The 22,369-nt window shown below is 39.7% G+C and overlaps 1 protein-coding gene across 24 annotated transcripts in view; it reads left to right on the top strand.

The window, feature by feature from the left end:
* The window catches only part of ADGRL3 (adhesion G protein-coupled receptor L3), a 1,804,713-nt gene that overhangs the window by 1,737,842 nt on the left and 44,502 nt on the right, over positions 1–22,369 (top strand). For all 24 annotated transcript variants that reach the window (XM_033915103.1, XM_033915068.1, XM_033915049.1 and 21 more), the window contains one exon: positions 19,365–19,461. In XM_033915103.1, the coding sequence (XP_033770994.1) occupies positions 19,365–19,461 (97 nt within the window). The remainder of the gene's footprint in view (positions 1–19,364; positions 19,462–22,369) is intronic.

Raw genomic sequence — 22,369 nt, 5'->3', positions numbered from 1 at the left:
AGACTAATTGAAAGGTTTTATGGCTCTGTGGCCCTCTCAGACCAAGAACCCCTCTTCCCCCCCCCCATGGCTTCAATACTGCTTCAAAGAGGAATTATATCCTAATAACATCAATTAGGGAGAAATTAACTAATTCTGTGATAAAATAACAATATCCCACTATTATCACAGCTTATAGGAATAGATCCTATTGTCTGACTGAAATTTACTTTATTTTTTATTTTTTAAATCTAAGTTTTAATTTACTCACTGAATACTTGTTGGGATGTACATATCTTGTTTCTAACTTTCCTTTCTGAATATGTTTAATGGATTTTATTTTTATTATTTGAATTATTATATCTTTACTATTTAATAATTGTTTTCTCAGGTACTTTAGCTAGATTGTGAGCCTTCGGGACAGTTAGGGAACTTCCAAGTACCTAATTTTTATTTGTATTTTATTGTAACCCGTTCTGAGCTTCTGGGGAGAACGGGCTATAAAAATAAATTAATTAATTAATTTTATCTTATTTTCTGTCTCAATGTGTTTTTTTAACCTCTCTCGCCCCCCCCCCCCCCTTCTCCTTCTGTTCTATTTAGTATATTTGTTATGTATTTCCCCCCATGATTTTATTTACAATTCCTTTTATTTGGTTTATTTTTATTTACCTTTTAATGCATATTTCTCAACTGTAAACCATTTAGATTTTTTTTTTTTTTTTTTTTATCAATGGGTATATCAAATGACGAATAAACTTGGAAACTCGTACTGCAAGAGAACGCAATTCCTGATGCGACAGTAGGTTTAGCCAGACAGTTTTCCAAGGCCCATTTCTTTTAGCTCCAGGCTACTTTTAAACAAAGGCATAAACAAATAACATATAAGGCTTCTTGGTGCCAGAAACAGTTAAGATGTCTTCCAGTTACTATGCCACTGGTTATTTAATTCCCTTCTCTCTGTTGAAGGCAGCCTATGTCTTGGGAGTTGAATGTTGTGAGGATTTTAGCATCCTGACTTCCCTCAGAGAAAATAAATTTACTTACCTGTAGCATTTCCTCCAAAGACAGAAGGATATAAATCCTTAAATATCCTCTCACCTCCCTGAGGAGTTTTACTTTAGTGAAGCTTATAAGGGACTAATGTGGTCATATGTGACAGCAACAGACATGAAGAGGCAGACATACGCAATTGAGAACTCAAAAGCTCTGTATTCAGTCCTGGAGAAAAGTTCCTGTCTGGGCCTCCATGTGATTAATGTATGAGGATTTATATTGTGCTATCCTCTGAGAACATATACTAGGTAAGGAACTGTGTTTACTTGTTAGAAGTTATTTTTTTGATAAGGGTTCAAATGAGTCTAAAACTGATCTGTGCTTTTATCCTGATTACATTGATATTTATGCTTGCCTAAGTTGTCTTGAGCTCAGATTTGGAAAAAAGTTACTAATAAGACTGAAATCCAAAATGAATTCATAGTTGCTAATTGCAAAGTTACATTTTGGGACAGTGAATTGTGCTTTATTGAATACTTCTCCATGACTGGCCCATTCAGATTCAGTTGGCCTTGTGAGAAATTAGCAGCACTTGTTTGACACTATAAAGGGGCTCTTGGTTTTGTTTTCAGTTTTAGCGAGTTTAATGGTGAGAGATTTCTGTGAAAGAATAAGAGTTTGTTGCAGTTTGTGGTAGAGACAGATGTCTTACATGAATGAATTGAGGCATCTGTAGATACTGTGTAGATACATCTGTAGATACAGTATGGAAAAACTAGTAGCAAGCTAGGGCATCTATAAGTGGTGTTAATAAAATTTGTACTATTCACTACCATTATGAATGGTAAACGTCATCCGATGACCCATTTTTGTTATAGTATATTCATGCTTTGACATTTGTATTGTAATCTACTTTATACACTTCTTAAAATAACAAGGCAAAAGACAAGTATTAAGTAAAAATTAAAATATTAGCAATAATATACTGTATTAATTATAATCATTTACCAATAATATATTATTGCAAATATTTAAATTTATTATTTAATTAAAAGACTTATAGTCTGCCTAAAAACTAAGCGGATTACAACCATACAGTCCTAATAGCAGGGACGTCCAAGTGCTAATAAATCAAACTTATGATTTTGAAGTGTTTGAAACTTGTGAAGATGGGGGCAGAGCTTTCAGGAATGGGACAGGAAAAGAACTTGACAGGATGTGAAAAATGAGTTCCCCCAGGGACGGGGAAAAATTTGTCTCCTTGTCATTCTCTACTCACCAATGAACAAAAACAAAGGAGAGTCAAAGATTGCCAAGATGTTTTGGCGCAAGACAATGTTTTCAGCCGTGTTATCAGTGGTGATGAATACAACCAATACGACCCTGAAACAAAGTGTCAATGTGCACAATGGAAGTCAGCCAATTCTCCATGACCAAAAAAAGTTTTGCCAGTCCAAATCAAGAGTCAAAACGATGTTGCTAACCATTTTTGATATCAGAGGGATTATTCATTATGAACTTGTACCAACTGGACAAACAATTAACCAAATTTACTATTTGAAGTGCTGAAAAGGCTGCGTGGAAAAGTTAGTCCCTGAAACAAAGCGTTAAAGAATCGTAAAGTTGACGTTATTGAATAGATGATGCTAGTTGCAGTGGAGAAGTGGAAACATTCGTAGGGCTGAAACTAACAGATCATGGTATTTTGTTCCAAGATTGCATCTTATAACTCCCTATATGAGGTTAACAAGGTTAACAACTGCCCTGTTTATGATGCCAGTGTTTAGTCACAAAGAACTGGAACCTGCGCAGAGTGCCAGATGCAATCTTGACCGTCTTGTTGGGTAGAGAGGTTTTTTTTATCTGCTGCCATTTGATATGGTACTATGTTCATTGCCTTGGTACAATCTTAAGAGGCAATCCTATTAATCAGGGCTGCCCAAGTCTGGTCCTTGAGATCTACTGGAAGGCCAGGTTTTCAGGATATCCACAACAAATATGCATGAGAGCAATTTGCATACCAAGAAGGCAGTACAGGCAAATCTTTCTCTTGCATATTCATTGTGGATATCCTAAAAACCTGGCCTGCCAGTAGATCTCGAGGACCGGACTTGGGCAGCCCTGCTATAAATGGATGACCCCTTGTAGGAGCCCCAATGCTGCACAGGGCATGCCTAATCTGTAACAGCACACGGGCATCTGGATAGTGTTACACAATACTAACATAAGCTTGCACTGGTACATCCAAATGTAGACACACACATTTGCACCATGTTAATGGCAGGTGTAACTGGGCATGCTTAAGTGTGGTATGGAATACACATATACAAAAAAAATCAGGAAAACTATACAGAAAAGCTACTCTAGATCCCTTCAAATAGAGCAAAACAAAAAGCTATATAAAGGATCTATACTCATAAAAATATATTAAATAAATGAAAAGTGCTCAGTAAATGATATACACCATCCCAAAAGGTAATGGTTACATCTGCCACATCACAGCACCATCTCCCTACCAAACCCTAAAATAGTAAAAACAAAAACCCAAAACTGTTCTCAAAAGCAAGTAAAAAGAGATTTATCTCAAATTAGCGTCCTGATGGTAATCCTCGATGTGAGCACAGCAGGCACAGCTGGAAGTGGTGAACATTGCCAATTTCTTCAATTCCCCAAATAGTGTCCATTGAAAATCCATCAAATAATATCCAAAAGACGCAAATACACAATCCAAAAGAAACAAGGATAAATCCCTCTTCCTCTACACAAAAATTGCTTCTTCAGGAGGAAGAAAAACAACCCCTAGAAAAAAAAAAGGAATAAAATAAAAAAATGAAATAAATTTATATAATTATTTTTTTAAAAATATTTAAAAAGATAACAATCAATACATTTAACAAACTGAATAAAGGCTGTAGACCAGTAGAAAACTGCACAGGTCCCAAAGCTAACCACTCCACTCGGAGTGTAGACAGCAACATCAGATTAAGTCATTTATAGCAGGTGTGAAACCAATTCTGACATCACAGGTAACCATTACCTTTTGGGATGGTGTTTTATTATTGAAATTCAGTTTTAAAAATATTTGCATTTTTTTACTTTATTATTGTATTTCGCTGATCGTCCAGCTCTTTTTAGTGTAAACCGCCTAGAACTTTTGGTTATGGCGGTATAAAAGAATAAAGTAATTATTATTATTATTATATCATTTACTGAGCACTTTTCATTTATTTAATATATTTTTATGAGTATAGATCCTTTATATAGCTTTTTATTTTGGAATACACATAACTTAACAGTATGATGTAAATTACATATGTAAGTGGCATCTTCCAAGCTCAGCCTACATATATTCCCCCCCTTCCCCTTACAGTTACACGCAATAGCACTTAGACGTGCCTTTATATGGGGTGTGCCAAAAGTTAAGTACACAGTATTTACTCATTATTTATTTTTATTTTACAGGTGTCATGAATAATATTCATGTGAAGTTTTTATATCAGTTACATCATTTCCTTGATTTTTGTTCAGTACCTGTAAAATTTTTTTTAAAAAAAGAATATTGTATATTTACATTTAGAGCCTCTTCTATCAAACTGCGCTAGCAGTTTTTAGCGTGGTGAGCTGCGCTGAATGGACCGCACTGCTCCCAATGCTCATAGGGTTCCTATGAGCATCGGGAGCAGCGCGGGCCATTCAGCGCGGCTCTCTGTGCTAAAAACTGCTAGCGCAGTTTGATAGACGAGGCCCTTAGTCCACATTGTAGAATAACTTGAAATGTACTTACTTACGTGATGTATTGTGTGCCTAGCCCTCGTAACGATATAAGCTCAGTTTTAGACTTGTCCTTTTAGATTGTAAGCTGTTTAGGGACAGGGAAGTACCTGGTGTACCTGCGTGAAATTCACCTTGAGCTACTAATGAAAGAGACATGAGCCAAATCCAAGGAAATTTAACTTAAAACGTTCTAACGCTGCCTTAAAGGTTTTGTTAAATAAATTAGTTCTAATATTTGACAAATGAATACCACTAAAATAATAACAACATCCTTACAAATATCCCAAACCAGATGCAGCAAATGTGTTAACTGTCCTCAGTTTGTGGCAATTGACAAAGATCCAGAGTGGTGATTTTATCTCTTAAGACTGCAATTTTGCAAAGTACTATGTGACACCTTTCTTTTAGCCTCAGAATAGTTATTGTACCAGCAAATTGTGACACCATGTCTACATCTTTTCTGATGACACCAATAAACAACTCACAGGACCATCTGTTCCAGCCATAGCCATCTGGATGAACACTAAGTACGTCTAGGTGTGCCAGTGCCCAAATCTTCTGCTGGACCACAGAAAGCAACTTACCCTTTGACTGAACAACCACACAACAAGACAAGTTATTTTCCAGCTCAGATAAATTCAAATATTTTTGCATAAAATGAACAAATGGCCCACAATAAAGGCAGTTTGCCCTCCTGGAAGAATATCAAAATAAAAATTTTACTACCTGCTCTTCTGCAACATGCTCAGCCCAGGCTTAAACAGTGAAGCAAAAGAGCCAAATATATATCTGCCAGTATGCTGGATAACAGTATCCAAGAGAATCGACTCTGTGACATTAGTGGCAACCCCAATATAAAGAGAATTCCCTTAATATTCAGCTGGTGTGGTCAGAGTTTATTTACATACCGTATACTGTATACGCAAATATAAACTAGGATTTTGGGGCCAAAAAATTGGCCCAAAAATTGGGGTACCGGTTTATATTTGGGCCAGTGCCTGGGTGCAGAGCCTGGCAAAGAGAGGGGCTGGGTGCAGAGCTTGACAGGGCAGGATACTTGACTATTAAGTTGCCAACTTATATTCAAGTCAACCATTTTTCCTCCTTTTTTAGGAGAAAATGGGGGTCTCAACTTGTATTCGGATCAACTTATATTCGAGTACATACAGTACTTACCATCACCGGTTGTATTAGTCCCCAATATTCAGTGCTAGCCCATGTCTGGGCACTGACTCTGAATTTTAGGGGCGAGGTATGAGCGGGCAGGCTGCCAGATCATATGCGGGTCTGGCCAATATTCATCCAGGTTCACATGATTGAATATCGGACAGGGACCGCATAACTATTTTTTAGAAAATCCCCTCCCTACCCCCTCTCCAAAGGCATTCTTAACCCCCCTCCCTCCCAGTGTACCAAGTCCCTCCTTCTTTCCCCTCTGTCCTAATTTATCTCCCCTCCCCCAATGTCCAAATAGGCCCCCTGAGTCTACCTGTTTACCAGGTAGTCCAGTAGGAGTGCAGCCCCCTTGCTCCTGTCCCCTCATGGCAGCTATTCAAAATGGTTGCTTCAACCTCTCATATGGTTAGGTTGTACCTGTTACAAGACATTGTTTGGCCTTATACCTGATTATATTATTGATCACTTTAAATTTACTAATAGAAAATGTTTTTCACAGCATTTTAGATTATTTACATTTCCTACTATAAAAGATTATACAAAATATTAAAAGATTTTTCCATAGAATTTTATCTTTTCAAGCTGGATCATGGGATAAACCCTTTTCTGTCCAGATAACAAACTCCAACTCCTATCTTTCCTTTAGAAAAATGCTAGAGACATACTTATTTGACAAATCCTTCTAAGTGTGATTATAATACAAGTTGCTTGTACATACTCTTCATTGTTGTTAACCGTGTTGAACTGAGAGGTTACTGCAATATATAAGTGAATTTATTATGTTATGTTATGAGCATGGGGGGCAACAATCCTGCCCTCAAAGATCCCCGCTGGACCACCAGGTACATAGGTAGACCTGGAGGCCTACGTGGAAATCGGAGGGTGGGGGAGGGGCTTTTAAAAAATTGTTATGCAGGTGCTGACCTGATATTCAATGTCGGCATCTGCATAACCCGGGGCTCTTTCCCAGTGCTACCACCAACGCTACCCAGACCTCCTACTTTTTATTTGGACAGTCTGAGGGGGATATTCAGCAGCACTCTCTGGTTAAGTACCACTGAATATCTCTACTTAGGCAGCAGCAAGTTATTTAAGTGGACAGGAGAGCTTCCTGCCCACTTAAATTGCTCTTAATATTGGCCTCAATGTGTTCCAGAGCTCCAATATAAACAGAATATATTCCAGAACCCTACTTGTCCTGCCACATTGACCCCAACAGAAAAATATAAGAACTGAAATTGTTACTGTGCAATAATAGACAAATGTCTTCGCAGAAAATGTTCAACCTCTTTTTGGCCTCACCATCAAAAGGCAATAAGGGGTCTTTTTACTAAGGCACGCTAACCAATTTAGTGCGTACAAAAGATTAGCGCGTGCTAAATCAGTTATTGCACGCTAAATTGGTTAGCATGCCTTTGTGCAATACTTTGGGGTCCTTTTACTATCATCTACTCACCAGCCCCCTCTCAGTCTGTTTTTAATAGTAGGTTATCAGATGGAGGATATACTCTGATTAAAGATATGTTAAATATATCTGATTTCCCTGTCTTACTTTTAGACATCGCCACTACTTCTTCCACCCTGAATGCTGCAAAGAAGAAAAAAAAAAAAAAAAAGCGCTATCTCAAAGAGACTAGTTTTGTAATTGCCATTACAAATGACTGCCAGAAATCTCCCAGCAACAGTAAATGGCCAGCATTTGCCAGTCCATCATCTATCTGACATCTCTGCCTTATCTAGGTGTCATAAGAAATGCCACTCACGCAGCGGCACCAAAGGTCAAAAACCTGTGCCCTAACTGAGAGCAACCCTACCTGTGTTCGTTCTGGTTCAGCAGGAACTTGGCCAACCTTGTCTTGAATCCCTGAGGGTGTTTTCCCTTATAACAGATTCCAGAAGAGCATTCCAGTTCTCTACCACTCTCTGGGTGAAGAAGAACTTCCTTATGTTTGTACAGAATCTATCCCCTTTCAATTATAGAAAGTGCCCTCTCATTCTCCCTACCTTGGAGAGGGTGAGCAACCTGTCTTTATCTAATAAGTCTATTCCCTTCCTTATCTTGAATGTTCGATCATGTCTCCTCTCAGTCTCCTCTTTTCAAGGGACAAGAGGCCCAGCTTCCCTAATCTCTCACTGTACAACAACTTCTCCAACCCCTTAACCATTTTAGTCACTTTTCTCTGGACCCTACAAGTAGTACCGTGTCCTTTTACATGTATGGCGACCAGTGCTAGATGCAGTATTCCAGGTGAGGGCGTACCATGGCCCTGTACAGCGGCATGATAACCTTCTCCGATCTTTTTGTGATCCTCTTCTTAATCATTCCTAGCATTCTGTTTGTCCTTTTTGCTGCCGCCACACATTGCACAGACGGCTTCATTGACTTGTCAACCAGTACTCCCAGGTCTCTTTCCTGGAGGGTCTCTCCAAGTACATTACATTACATTACATTACATTACAGATTTCTATTCCGCTTGTGCCTTGCGGTTCTAAGCGGATTACAATTTAAGAGACTGGACAATTTCTGGAATATTACAGTACATAGAATCAGGAATGTATCAAGTAACAATTGTTAGACTGGAAGTTTCCAGGAGAAATTTAGAGTTCATGGTAGATGAATAGTAGGTTGATGAAGAGAGTTGTACAATGATTAGGTATAGTTATGGTGGGGTGTTCGTGTGTGTATATTCTAGTGCTATGTTGAGGTTAAGATGATGGAAAGTATTTTTTGAAGAGATGAGTTTTGATTTCTTTTCGGAATTCTTTTATGTCTATTAATTTGATCAGTAGATTGGAAATGGTAGTGTCAATTTTTGCTGCCTGTGTAGCTAAAAGGCTGTCGTATAGTTTCATGCGTCGTGTACCTTTGAGAGGAGGGTAAGCGAATAGGTTTTGAGTACTCCTTAATCTGTGTAAGAGATTACGGTGTAGTCTTTTGTTTAGGTAGCTGGGTGCTGTTCCGTGTGTTACTTTGTATAGTAGACAGTAGACTTTGAATTGGGATCTTGCTTTTATTGGTAGCCAGTGTGATGGTCTTCAAGGAAGTTGGAGAGATATTGTGCGACTAGGCCTTCTGTTAGTTTGATATATAGTGGGATTGAGGCGATTGGTCTGTAGTTTGTAGGATTGTCTATTGGACCTTTGGGATCTTTTAGGATAGGAGTAATTATGATTTCTCCTAGTTCCGGTGGGAAATGACCTTCCCTTAGTGTAGTTTGAAGCCATAGTGTGAGGTTGGTTTTAAATTTGGTGGAGGCAGTAGTTAGTAAGTATGGGGGACAGTTGTTCAGGTCACATGAGGATTTGCTGTATTTTTTGTAAAGCCTGTCCACGTCTGATCATTGAATCTTTGGGAAGGTTGTCCAGATCCTGTCTGCTGGGATTGCTTCATCTATTGTGGGATTGATTTGTATTTCTTCTAAGTTGATTCGTGAATTGTTGAATGTGGATCTGGTTGTGATGATTTTGTGTTTGAAATAGTCCGCTAATTGGGTGGCTGTGGGAGTTTGGTTTCCTTGGGTGGCGAGAAATGGTTTGGTGTCGGTGAGGTTTCTTACGATTTCAAAGAGTTTTTTAGTGTCTGGTTTTTCAGTGCCAATGAGTTTAGAGTAGAAGTTTTTTCGTTTTTCCTGCCCTGGACATCTTGTATTCGTGTATGGGATTTTTGATACCGACATGCATTACCTTACACTTTGCCATGTTGCTGCCCATTTCTCAAACGTGGTTATGTCTCGTTGCAGATCTTCACAATCCCCCTTTGTCTTCACTACTCTGAATAACTTCGTATCGTCTGCAAATTTAATCACCTCACTCGTCGTACCTATTTCCAGATCATTTATGAATATGTTGAAGAGCATGGGTCCAAGCACTGAGCCCTGCGGCACCCCGCTGATGACACTCTAAATAACTTCTTATCGTCTGCAAATTTAATCACCTCGCTCGTCGTACCCATTTCCAGATCGTTTATGAATATATTGAGCATGGATCCAGGCACCGAGCCCTGTGGCACCCCACTGATGACACTCTTCCTGTCCAAGTTTGTCCATTTACCCCCACTTTCTGTTTCCTATCAGCTAGCCAGTTTTTAATCCACGTGAGTATTTCACCCTCTATTCCATGGCTCTCAATTTTTCGAAGTAGTCGTTCATGCGGAACCTTGTGGAACGCCTTCTAAAAATCCAGATATACAATGTCGACCGGGCCACCCTTGTCTATCTGCCTGTTTTTCCCCCTCAAAGAAGTGCAACAAGTTCGCCAAGCAAGATCGTCCTTTGCTGAAGCTGTGCTGACTGGTCCTCATCAGATTGTGTCCGTCAAAGTGATCAATGATGCGGTCCTTTATCAGCGCCTCTACCATCTTTCCTGGTACCGAGGTCAGACTCAGCAGTCTGTAGTTTCCTGGATCTCCCCTCAAACCTTTTTTGAAGATCGGTGTAACATTACCACCTTCCAGTCTTCTGGAATCCTTCCCGATCTGATCGACAGATAGATTGGCTATTAGTTGAAGCAGTTCAGCTATAGTCCCTTTCAGTTCCTTAATGACCCTCGGATGGATGCCATCCAGGCCCAGGGATTTGTCGCTCTTAAGCCTATCAATCTGTCTGCATACTTCTTCTAGACTGACCATCAACCTTGTCAGTTTCCCGTCTTCGTCTCCACCGTATAGCCTGTTGGGTTCCGGTATGTTGTGTATATCTTCTTTGGTAAATACAGACGAAAAAAATGTGTTCAGTTTATCAGCGATGGCTTTGTCCTCCTTTAGCACTCCCTTTATTCCATGATTATCCAACGGCCCCACCGCTTCTTTTGCGGGTCGTTTCCCCTTAATATATCGAAAGAATGGCTTGAAGTTTTTCACCTCCTTGGCTGTTTTTTCCTCGTAGTCTCTTTTGGCCCCTTTTACCGCTTTATGGCACCTGTGTTGTGCTTTTTCCAGTTTTTGTCCTTTTTTGACCTTTTCCATTCCTTACTGAGTTGCGGGGAGCAGTAATGCATGCTTACCATAGCAAAAAAGGCCTTACCTTGATGTGCACTTAGGCGTCCTGTGGTAATTTTGTGATTGGAAATAGATTTTATTTTTTTAGCACTGGGGGCGGGGTAGTTACAGAGAGTAGGCATGTTCTGTGCTAATCTGTTAGCACAGTATCATTACAATGTGCGAAACTGATTAGCATATGGTTATAGGGTCCAATTACAAGGCTGCAGATCATAAGAACATAAGAGTTGCCATCCTGGGACACACCCAAGGTTCATCAAGCTGACATTAAATTTCATCTGCCATTTTGATACCCAGTCTCCCAGTCTCACAAGGTCCTCTTGCAATTTTTCACAATCCTCTTGTGACTTAACATCTTTGAGCAACTTTGTATCATCAGTAAATGTAATTTTCTCACTAGTTATTCCCATCTCTACATCATTGATAAATATGTTAAAAATCAGCGGTCCCAGCAAAGTCCGAAGAACTCCACTATTTACCATTCTCCTTTGAGAACATTGACCATTTAAACCTAGTCTCTCTTTTGTATCTTTCAACCAGTTCTTAATCCATAACAGGATACTACCTCCTATCCCATGAGTTTCTAATTTTCTCAGAAGTCTTTCATGAGATACTTTGTTAAATGCCTTTTGAAAATCCAAATACACAATATCGACCAGCTCACCTTTACCCACATGTTCATTCACCCTTTCAAAAAAATGTAGTAGATTGGTGAGACAAGATTTCCCTTGACTAAATCCATGCTTATGTATATGTTCAGTCGTTTTATCCTTTATCCTTTTTTGCCCGACACTGATGTCAGATTCACTGATCTATAATTTCCTAGATCACATCTGGAACCCTTTTTAAAAATCAGCATTACATTGGCTACCCTCCAGTATTTTGGTACCATGATGGATTTTAAACATAAATTAGAAGTTACTAACAATAGCTCTGCAAGTTCATTTTTCAATGCTGCACTGAAGCCTAACATAGCCTTGATCACTCACAATTGAGGTAGGTGCAGACTTCCACCCACCCCGTTCTCCTACCCCTCCTCTTTTTCCCAGACCCTTATCCTTTATTAAGATAAAATATTCACACAAATTCTTCTGAAATGTGGAATTTATTAATATGACCCCGATACAGTTACAATGCGACGTTTAGTATCAACAAATCACATCTGTTCAACTTGGTAATAATTGGCACTAACAAAGAGATATAACCTTTAAAATACCTGTGCTTCCTAGTAATTTGCAAATGAGTGGAGGAGGAGCCATGCACTTTTGGTGATCAATAAATAACACACTTGCATGTTGCCATTCAAATGTTTTTACAGGTACCGCCGTTCAAGCAGGTTTTCTTCCACAGAGTGTCTCTTCACCCAAATGACTGTTGCAAGTTTGTCTGGTTCCTTCACTACTTGCCAAACTTCCATTCCCCCCCCCCAAACCCTGCCACGACCATCCAAGATGGGATAGGGTCTTGGTGGCTCTCTCAATCTTTTCAGTTACCAGTGCACTGTCAGGCCCTGGCGCCTATACAAAACTAGTGGCCTCCCCTTTGTTGTTTCACCTGTTGTCATTTGGCTTTCTCTCTAGCTGCCTTTGTCCACTACAATGACATCTCACTTACTAGGCTACTGCTTAGAGATAGCCATAGCTAGTTCTGTATTTGGTGGGGAGCCCTATAAATGGCATCACATTACTCAGGAATATATCAAGCCTGATGTCCAAAAGATGTATTTGATTGGCTGGTATAGGCCTGGGCAAGTCTCGACTAGTAGATTGTGTATGAAGCTTGTCAACCTCATAGCCTGCAAGAATTTATACATCAACTTATTAATCTTATGCCTGGTCTTCTCTACAACACTGTCTTTTTTTCCCCCTACCATATGCGGCATGGAATGATGTAAGACCAGGTCTCTCTCCCCCTGTCTGCCTTTCTGTCTCTCTCCCCCTGCCCACCCCAAGCCATCGCGCCGATTTCTCCACTTCCCCGATTCTTTTTCTCTCTCCCTGCCACCCCCTCCTCCCCCCCTAAGCCACCACGCCGATTGCTTTCTGCTTCCCTGAGCCAAACCTGGCATGTACAAACGCCAGGCCCACAAGCCTTCACCTCCGTCGTCAATTCAGATGTCAGAGAGGAAGTTCCAGGCCAACCAGGCTGGCCCTGAACTTCCTCTCCGATGTCAGAATTGAAGTCTTTGGTCTACACACTTGATGTTGAAAAAAGACTTCCTGGCACACTGCAAATAAAGTTTTGGTCTTGGAAGAATGACGGGAATCTCTACCACACTCCCAAATACTTTCTTCTGGTGGCAGCAGATAGGTTCTCAAATATCAGGACCCAGGCATCTGGGGGAGGGGCAAACTTACAAACTACAAAGGAGACTGGGGTTCTGTGCAGTAAGTGGTAAAGGCCCAGCAATTGAAATCTGCAAACTTAAAATGAGAAAAGGCATCTGCTATATCATTCTGGATCCCTGAGATGTGTGATGCCCTAAATGTTATATTGAAGTGCATGTATATAAGGACCATCTCCCTCAACAAGGCAATGATATAAGGGATTTTTGTGAACAACCTGTTTATTATCTCCACCACCACTTTATTGTCTGATCTGTTAGTCAACTGTGGCACTTGTATGCTTAAAGCTACCATTATAGGAAACAGCTTCAAAAATGTGATATCCATTGTGGTGCCCATCATATGCCAGTTATCTGGTCATTGCTCTGAGAACCAGGCAATCCTTATAGAAACACCAAAGTTGTGTTCCCCACAGGCATCTTATAGCTCTTCATTATTAGTGTGTGAGTGTGAGTGTGTGTGTGTGTGGTGGTGGTGAGGGGGGGGGGGTCTGCCAGAAGGCTCACCCATTAAAGAAACCTAGGAAGATGTCTCAAACCTACTGGTCTTCCCTTATACTGGTTGTTGTTCTAATGAAATGATTGTTCTTTTTTATACCCACCATTGCCATCACTAATCGGCTTGAGAATGTGGCCCCCAATAGAGACTGAAATTGTCTCAAAGTGACCTTTTGTGCCCCTGCAAATATGTGGATTTATTCCTGAAGTCTGTCCAGTTGGTCATTTGGCAATGGGATAGCTGTTGAATGGCATCTAACTCAGTTCCCAGAAAAAAAAGGGATGCTACTGGGCCCACCATTTTTTGAAATACCTAGCAATAGACTGGAATGCTTACGGAACTGCCTCGCATTTTGTCTTCCCTTTTGTGATGAATAGGTAGTGAATGGCACAGATGGTTTCCTTTTATCTGTTCTAACACCCAATGTACAAAAGTGTTGAATTGTTCGAAATATTGACATGAAATGGAGCAGCCCATGGATATACATTTATCATAACAGAATTCTTTGCCTATGTGAAAGCCCAACAGGCCGGATGAGTCTGGATAAACTGGCAACAAACGGAAGGCTAACTCTATATCTGCATTTCCTAACTGGACCTGCGTGCTTCCCTGGTCAATAGTGGAATATTGCACCGAGTAGAGAAGGGGGATCAATGAAATTGTTATTGTCTGCTGCATCAAGTTTCTTATTAATATAGTCTCGCAATTTCCTAGCAGCTCTGTATTTGTCTCTTAAGTTCTAATGAAGGATTCTTACGCCATTTTCCCTCTAACTGGCGTAATTGTCACTGTAATAGCAGCAAGCCTTGATGGTACCACTTATTTCTAAATGTAGTTTACCTATTCAGTATTATATTAGTTTCCATTAAATTATCTGCCATCATTTGTAATGTATTATACCATGTAATACATTTGTAATGCATTAAACCATGTATCCTTTACTAGCTGAAAATCTGATTTTGTGGGCATAAAGGAAGATACTGCTGTTTTTAAGTTCAGATCTGATAATTGCTGTTTTAACCTGTTAACCTCAATTTTCTGTTCATGACTATTTTGATTATCCAAAGAAGAATTAACAGCAAAAGAGTAGGAAATGAAAAGAAAAATGATCTGACCGTGATACAGGAGTAGTTGTAAAGGAAACCCAATTACCACCCAATCCAGGAGAAACAAACACTATATCCAAGGTATTCCCTAACTCATGGGTGCCCACACATTTTTGGCTTGCGAGTTACTTTTAAAATGACCAAGTCAAAATGATCTACCAACAATAAAATTTTAAAAAACACAAAGCACACTGTACGCAGAGAAAGTGTTAATTATCATTTGTATTCGGGGTTCTTTTCAGAGGTCAAGGCAGATGACTTTAAAATATGCAATGTCACCTCAGTAACAACTATACAAACATAGACAAATATACCCCCTCTCCTTTTACTAAGCTGTGATAGCGGTTTTTAGTGCAGGGAGCTGCGCTGAATGCCCCTCGCAGCTTCTGACACTAAAAACCACTATCTTGGTTTAGTAGAAGGGGGTCATAGTGTAAAATATAGATAGCAGATATAAATTCTCAAAACAGACACATTTTAATCACTAAATTGAAAATAAAATAATTTTTCCTACCTTTTTATCTGGTGATTTCATGAGTCTCTAGTTGAACTTCCTTCTTCTGTAAATCCAATATTTCTATCTTTCTGTCTTTTTTTCTTTCTGCCCCCTCCCCTTTTCTTTCTGTCTGTCTTTCTTTCTCTCTCCCCCTGCCCCCTCTTTATTTCTGTCTTTCTTTCTGTCTGCCTTTCTGTCTCTTTCCCCCCTGCCCACCCCAAGCCATCGCGCCGATTTTTCCACTTCCCCGATTCTTTTTCTCTCCCCTGCAACCCCCCTCTTCCCCCCCTAAGACACCACGCCGATTTCTTTCTGCTTCCCCGAGCCAGGCCTGGCGTGTACAAGCGCCAGGCCCACAAGCTTCACCTCTGTGATCAATTCAGATGTCGAAGAGGAAGTTCCAGGCCAGCCAGGCAGCGATTGGCTGGCCCAGAACTTCTTCTCCAATGTCAGAATTGACGTCGGAGGTGAAGTCTTGTGGGTCTGGCGCTTGTATGCGCCTGGCCTGGCTCAGGGAACAAGATCGCGTTGCCTTTGCGATCTACTGCAATCGACCATTTGGGCTCCTGGGAACAAATCTTTGATTAAATTCAAGATTATCCATGGTATTTATAAACAAAGTATGTATGCTATTTATGTGGAACTTAAGGGCAAATTAAAATCCCCTATAACTAATAGTTTTCATGTCTAATATACTTGCATTTACCACCACCCTTGGTTGCTTTCTACCCATCCAGTTTATAACCCAGTCAGTCACTTTAGGGCTCATACTGAGGGTACTCATTTTATTTATAAATCATCTATGCCGAACCATGTCAAAGGCTTTGCTAAACTCTGAGTATACCACATCTAGTGCTCTCCTTGATACAACTTTGTAGTCACCCATTACTAAAAGAAAATTAGATGTTGTCTGACATGAACTACCACTAGTAGAATATGCTGAGGCAAAAGAGCTGCTTCAGGAAATTGGACTTCTGTCAAACTTATTTGATTTTTTTTTCCCAGTTTATGAATTATTTTAAATTTTATTCCATTGTTTGTACCCTTATTCTTTTTATTTTATTAATTGAATTTCCCTGAATTCTGTTGTTTAACAGTTCCTCCCTTCTATTCCTTTTTACATATTACTTTAATTCATTTAGATATCATTTACATAGAAGGTGCTCCTATCTGTAAAGTTAGGAATTTCTATGAAATAATCCACATGCTTCTCTCCTCTCCACTCCTTCCTGCCCTCCATAGTCCTCCTTACCCTTTTCTAACCCCTTCCTCTGTAATGTCGCCTAGAGCTTGTATAGGTATGTGCGACACACAAATGGAAGAAATAAAATGAAATAAATAAATAAAATCATGCTGCCTCTGGTTCTGCAATCCAGTGGATTCCGGAAATATCACTATTAAGGTCACTAGTCGAAGTTCAATTTATTTGATATACCGCAAAAATTTTCCAGAGAAATCCAAGCAGTTTACAATATTGAAAATAATTCATAGGAAGGATAAAAACATAACAGACAAAGTCAAAACAAATCACGTGAGGCAATAATTAGGAGGGAAAGTTTACAAATTTAAATAGAGGATCATAGGGGGAAGGTAAGAAAAGATCAGGAGGCATGATGCAAGTTGAAGCCAATTCTGTTTTAGAAGCCTTTTTATTAACCCCCTTCCTTTTTACAAAACCGTAGTGCCGGCTGCAGCAGTAACAACTCCAACGCTCATAGGAATTCTATGAGCATTGAAGCTGTTACTTCCGCGACCAGCGTTAAAAACTATGCTACAGTTTTGTAAAAGGGGGGTAATTTAGTTACCAAAGAGATCAGACAGATTTTTTTCTCTCTGTGGGGTTTGCCATGACAATCAGAGAAAACGTACAAAATAAATTTTACTTTTATTATTATTCTGCTCTGAGGTACATATTTAACCCCCCCCTCCCCGCCCCCACTTCCCTTTTACAAAACCACAGTACGTTTTTTTAATGCAGGCCACGATGGTAACAGCTCCAACTCTCATAGGAATTCCTATGAGTGTGGAGCTATTACCGCCACGGATGGCACTAAAAACCTCACTACTATTTTGTAATAAAGGAAACGGGGGAGTTAAATCTGTTACTGCTTTCAGGGGCATAGAAACAGCTTCCTGTATGGAGAGGTCAGAAAAAAATATCTCTCACTATGCCCCCAAATTCTCCACCTGCTAAAGCTATATTTTACAAATTGTTGGCCAGGTCATGGCCCCATTAGTCCTCTCCATTCTACTGGTTATGACTGCTTTCTGCCATTTTGAGTTACCAAAACTCCACATATAGGTAGGTGCCTCATCTAACCTAATCCTACATGCTCAAACCTATATAGCATATTTGAGTAAAAACATGTGTAATGTTAACACAGTCCTTTGCTTTTGCTGACAGTAACATAGTAACATAGTAGATGACGGCAGATAAAGACTCAAATGGTCCATCTAGTCTGCCCAACCTGATTCAATCTAAAAATTTGTTGGATTTTTTTTTTTCTCCCCTTCTTCTTCTTATCTATTTCTGGGCAAGAATCCAAAGCTCTGCCTGGTACTGTTCTTAGGTTCCAACTACTGAAGTCGCTGCCAATGCTCACTCCAGTCCATCTACACCAGGGATCTCAAAGTCCCTCCTTGAGGGCCGCAATCCAGTTGGGTTTTCAGGATTTCCCCAATGAATATGCATTGAAAGCAGTGCATGCACATAGATCTCATGCATATTCATTGGGGAAATCCTGAAAACCCGACTGGATTGCGGCCCTCAAGGAGGGACTTTGAGACCCCTGATCTATACCCTCCCAGCCATTGAAGATCTCCCCAGCCCATCCTCCCCCAAACAGCCATAAAAAGACACAGACCATGCAAGTCTGCCCCGTACTGGCCTTAGTTCTTCAATACTTACTATTATTTTCTGATTCTAGATCCTCTGTGTTCAACCCACGCTTTTTTGAACTCCGTCACCGTTTTCTTCTCTCAGGAGTGCATTCCAGGCATCCACCACCCTCTCCGTAAGAAGAATTTCCTTACATTGCTCTTGAGTCTCCCACCCCTCAACCTCAAATTATGTCCTCTGGTTTTACCATTTTCCTGACATAGAGAATGTGCAATAATCAGTCAATTTCTGTGCATAAAACATTTTCCTATGAAAATACATTTGATTGTTGCCATGCCACTGGGCGACGACCAAGATTTTCTCTAATTAGAAAATGAAGGATGCAAAGTAAAGAACTAAGGCCGGTATTGGACAGACCTGCACGGTCTGTGTCCCATTTATGGTGATTCAGTGTAGGATGGGCATAAATGTGAACTCCACTAATATGGAACATGAGGATGTTGCTTGCCAGACTTTACGGTAGATATCCTGCAAACAACGGGATGGTTGGATAGGCTGAAGTGAGCTTGGACGTCAACTTCAGCATTTGGAACCTAGGACAATATCAGACTTTACAGACTACGGCCCAGAAGTATCAGTGAAGAGACAAGTTAATCAAACCATGTATTTTTTAAATGAGTATCACTAATGGACAGACTGGATGGACTGTTCAGGTCTTTATCTGCCGTGATTTACTGTGCTACTCTGTATTTTGAGAGCTATGAAAGTTGTTTCTTCACCAATCTAGCCCTATCCAGCCTGAGAAGCAGATTTCTGCTTTGAGAGTTTAATTTAGATTTAACGTCCTGCCAATACCCCCACCCCCATATGACAGCATATAGCACTTCTGCTGAACAACTGTAATTTAATATTTTCTTCAACAAATTTAACATTTCCTTTTGCTACCAATTATTCTTGAAACCGCACCAGTCTTTGATTCTTCTAAATTTTCAGATGTTTTGTTATTAGTACCATTGTTTCCCACACGTTTTCAGCCATGAATGAATGTTATTCTGTTTGTAAAAGAAAAATAGTATAAAAAATTAGCACGTGTTTGTTAATAATTCATTGGCAGTTGTGGTTTAATTCCCCCCTCCCCCTTCTGTTTGTCTTCTACCAGAGCCGAATTCGCAGGATGTGGAATGATACAGTTCGAAAACAGTCAGAGTCTTCCTTCATTACAGGAGATATAAACAGCTCAGCCTCCCTCAACAGAGGTAATTATAAGCTATTTTTCATACTTCTAACATTTGCCATTGCTCAAAGAGCTTCAAATTTATTTAGGGTTTGTGTGTTTTTTTTCAACTGTGCCTTCCCATTTTCAGAGATAAGAATATCACAATAAAGTATAAAATGTAGTTGAGAATGCAGGCTGTTACATTATTCATAAACCAAGAAGCTTTTGCATATACTCACAAGAATATCACTTATGAAACGGAGTTAGGAACTATAAAGCTTATATTTTTTTCATATAGACTGCTGGTAGAACCATAAACTGGTGAGTTGTCAGGGCTCAGTGCTAGCACTGAAAATGGACCATTATGTGACAATATAGTCTGCTATGCATCATCAATTGTAGTATCGCAGGCATATCGCTGTTGATATCCCATGTTGTAAGGTTCTACAGCATTAAAGTCTGAATTGAGCGCTCAGCTATGTGGGAGGCCAAAGAATAAGAAGAAAATCATCTGTTAGAAATTTGATAAAATGTACAGTAAGGGGGCAAAAAAATGAACTCCCTAGAGATATTAAACATTTAATTATCTTAATAATAATAATTTTATTCTTATATACCATGAAAGTTTGAGGCGGTTTACAACAAGAAGCGCTGGACAATCAGCGAAGAGGTCACAATTCAAAGTCATCAATACAATCTTGCATAATGGAAGAAGTAGAAAGCTATATAGTACTTAAGGTTAATGGTTGAATTAGCAGAGCTTTAAAATTCTTAGTTTCTTAAGATACATTGATGCTACTGACATTTTAGTATTATTGTCTAGCAAATTTTGCACATTAAAAATGTTCAAGCTAAAACTCAGTAAACTAACGTCATTCAAATGATGCAATTAGAAATGTGTCAGAAATTTGCATTCACAGTGAATGCTCGATGTACCACCCCCAGCTTTGACAGAGACCTTTGTCCATCAGTCCCTATGGTAGGTTGTTGCACCTCATCTGCAGCACTTCCTTTAGTTCAGTAATTGTTTACAGTTTGGATGGAGCGTATGATAGGCATCTACATTACTGTGACATCATTAACATTAAGAGCTCCTTTTACGAAGCCGCGTTAATGGCTTTATTGCATGCAACCTTTTAGCGTGCGCTAGCTGAAAAACTACCGCCTGCTCAAGAGGAGGTGGTAGCTGCTAGCGCGGTCGGCAAACTAGCGCGCGCTATTACGCTCGTTAAACAGCTAACACGGCTTCATAAAAGGAGCCCTAAGTGGTACCCTATTGGTTTCTTCCCCTAAATAATGGTAGTTTTACAGTGCAAACATTTTTGAATGTGCAAAAATCACCATGTTTAACATAGAAACATGATGGCAGATAAAGACCAAATGGCCCATCCAGTCTGCCCATCTGCAGCATCCACTCCCTAAGAGATCCCATGTGCCTGTCCCACACTTTCTTGAATTCAGACAGTCTTTGTCTCCACCAACTCTACTGGGAGACTGTTCCATGCATCTACCACCTTTTCTGTAAAGAAAGTACAGGTCCAAGTCAGGCACAATAATCATAAATACAATCAATGCTACATCAAAAGAATCTAAATATTTGAACTAAAAAAAAAAAAAGAAAGAAAGTATTTCCTTGGATTACTCCTGAGTAATTAGGCTTGAGCCTATCACCTCTTGACCTCATCCTATGCCTTATCATTCTAGAGTTTCCTTTCAAATGAAAGAGACTTGCCTCATATGCATTTAGCTATGAAGGAATTTAAATTATATCTCCCCTCTCCCATCTTTCCTCCAAAGTATACATATTGAGATCTTTAAGTCTTTTCTCCATGTGCCTTACGATGTAGACAGTCAACCATTTAGTAGCCTTCCTCTGGACCAACTCCATCCTCTTTATATCTTTTTGAAGGTGCGATCGTCAAAAATTGCACACAATATTCTAAATGAGGTCTCACCAGAGTCTTATACAGGTGCATCAATACCTCCTTGTTCCTACTGGCCATACCTCTACCTATGCACTCTAGTATCCTTCTAGCTTTCGCCATCACCTTTTCAACCTGATTGATCTCCTTAAGATCATCACATACCATCATACTGATTCCACTCAGCACATAAATGTAGATAGTAGCAACAAATAAAGCTGTAAACTATCATGTTGAAATTCCAAGCGGTTGCTGAGAAAACAGCAAAAAAATTCTAGGGTGTTCCTTTTTTTTGCCTCACCCTGTATAACTGGGTGGCTCCATTTAAGCACCCTGAGTGGTGAGATCCTATTTTATAACAGCATCTGGGTGCCCAATTCTATTATAGAATACTAGGTAACCTGTTATCGATCTGGTATAACTAGCAAGGGCACGCACAACAAATATTGTGTTAGTTGCACACATAAGTGGGAGCTGTGCCTATACTCTGCCCATGTGTTTGTCCCCCCTTCTATTTATACATTTTGCCACTTACATGCTCACTTACCAAATAGTATTTGGGCACCCTGCTGGAACTTTTGTGGGTAAGTGTATACTTATATGCATAACAAGTTATGCAAAATACTGCAGCAAAGTTGATATCTGGCCAAAAAAGATTTGATCGTGCTACTCCCTGTTTGCCCAAATTGTATTGGTTACCGGTGGTTAGAGCAGCTGCCTCAGCACCCTGAGGTTGTGAGTTCAATTCCTACTGCAGCTCCTTGTGACTCCGGGCACTTAATACGTCATTGTCCCAGGTACAAAATAAGTATCTTTCTAAAATATGTAAACCGCTTTGATTGTATAAACCACATAGAAAAAGCAGTATATCAAGTCCCATCCCCTTTACCCTTTCTTTTACTCTTGCTTGTTTTGTATATAAGATGTTTGCCAGGATTTGTCCAGAGCATTTGATTGGTTTATTTTCTTTTCCTCTTTCCCCAACTTCTTCTTGAGCTGGAGATTCTAGGTTGCTATATTTCCCTT

Source organism: Geotrypetes seraphini, chromosome 1 (assembly GCF_902459505.1).
Source record: "Geotrypetes seraphini chromosome 1, aGeoSer1.1, whole genome shotgun sequence".
NCBI lineage: Eukaryota > Metazoa > Chordata > Amphibia > Gymnophiona > Dermophiidae > Geotrypetes > Geotrypetes seraphini.
Note: the sequence above shows the minus strand (reverse complement) of the source record. Positions and strands in the feature narration are given on the sequence as shown.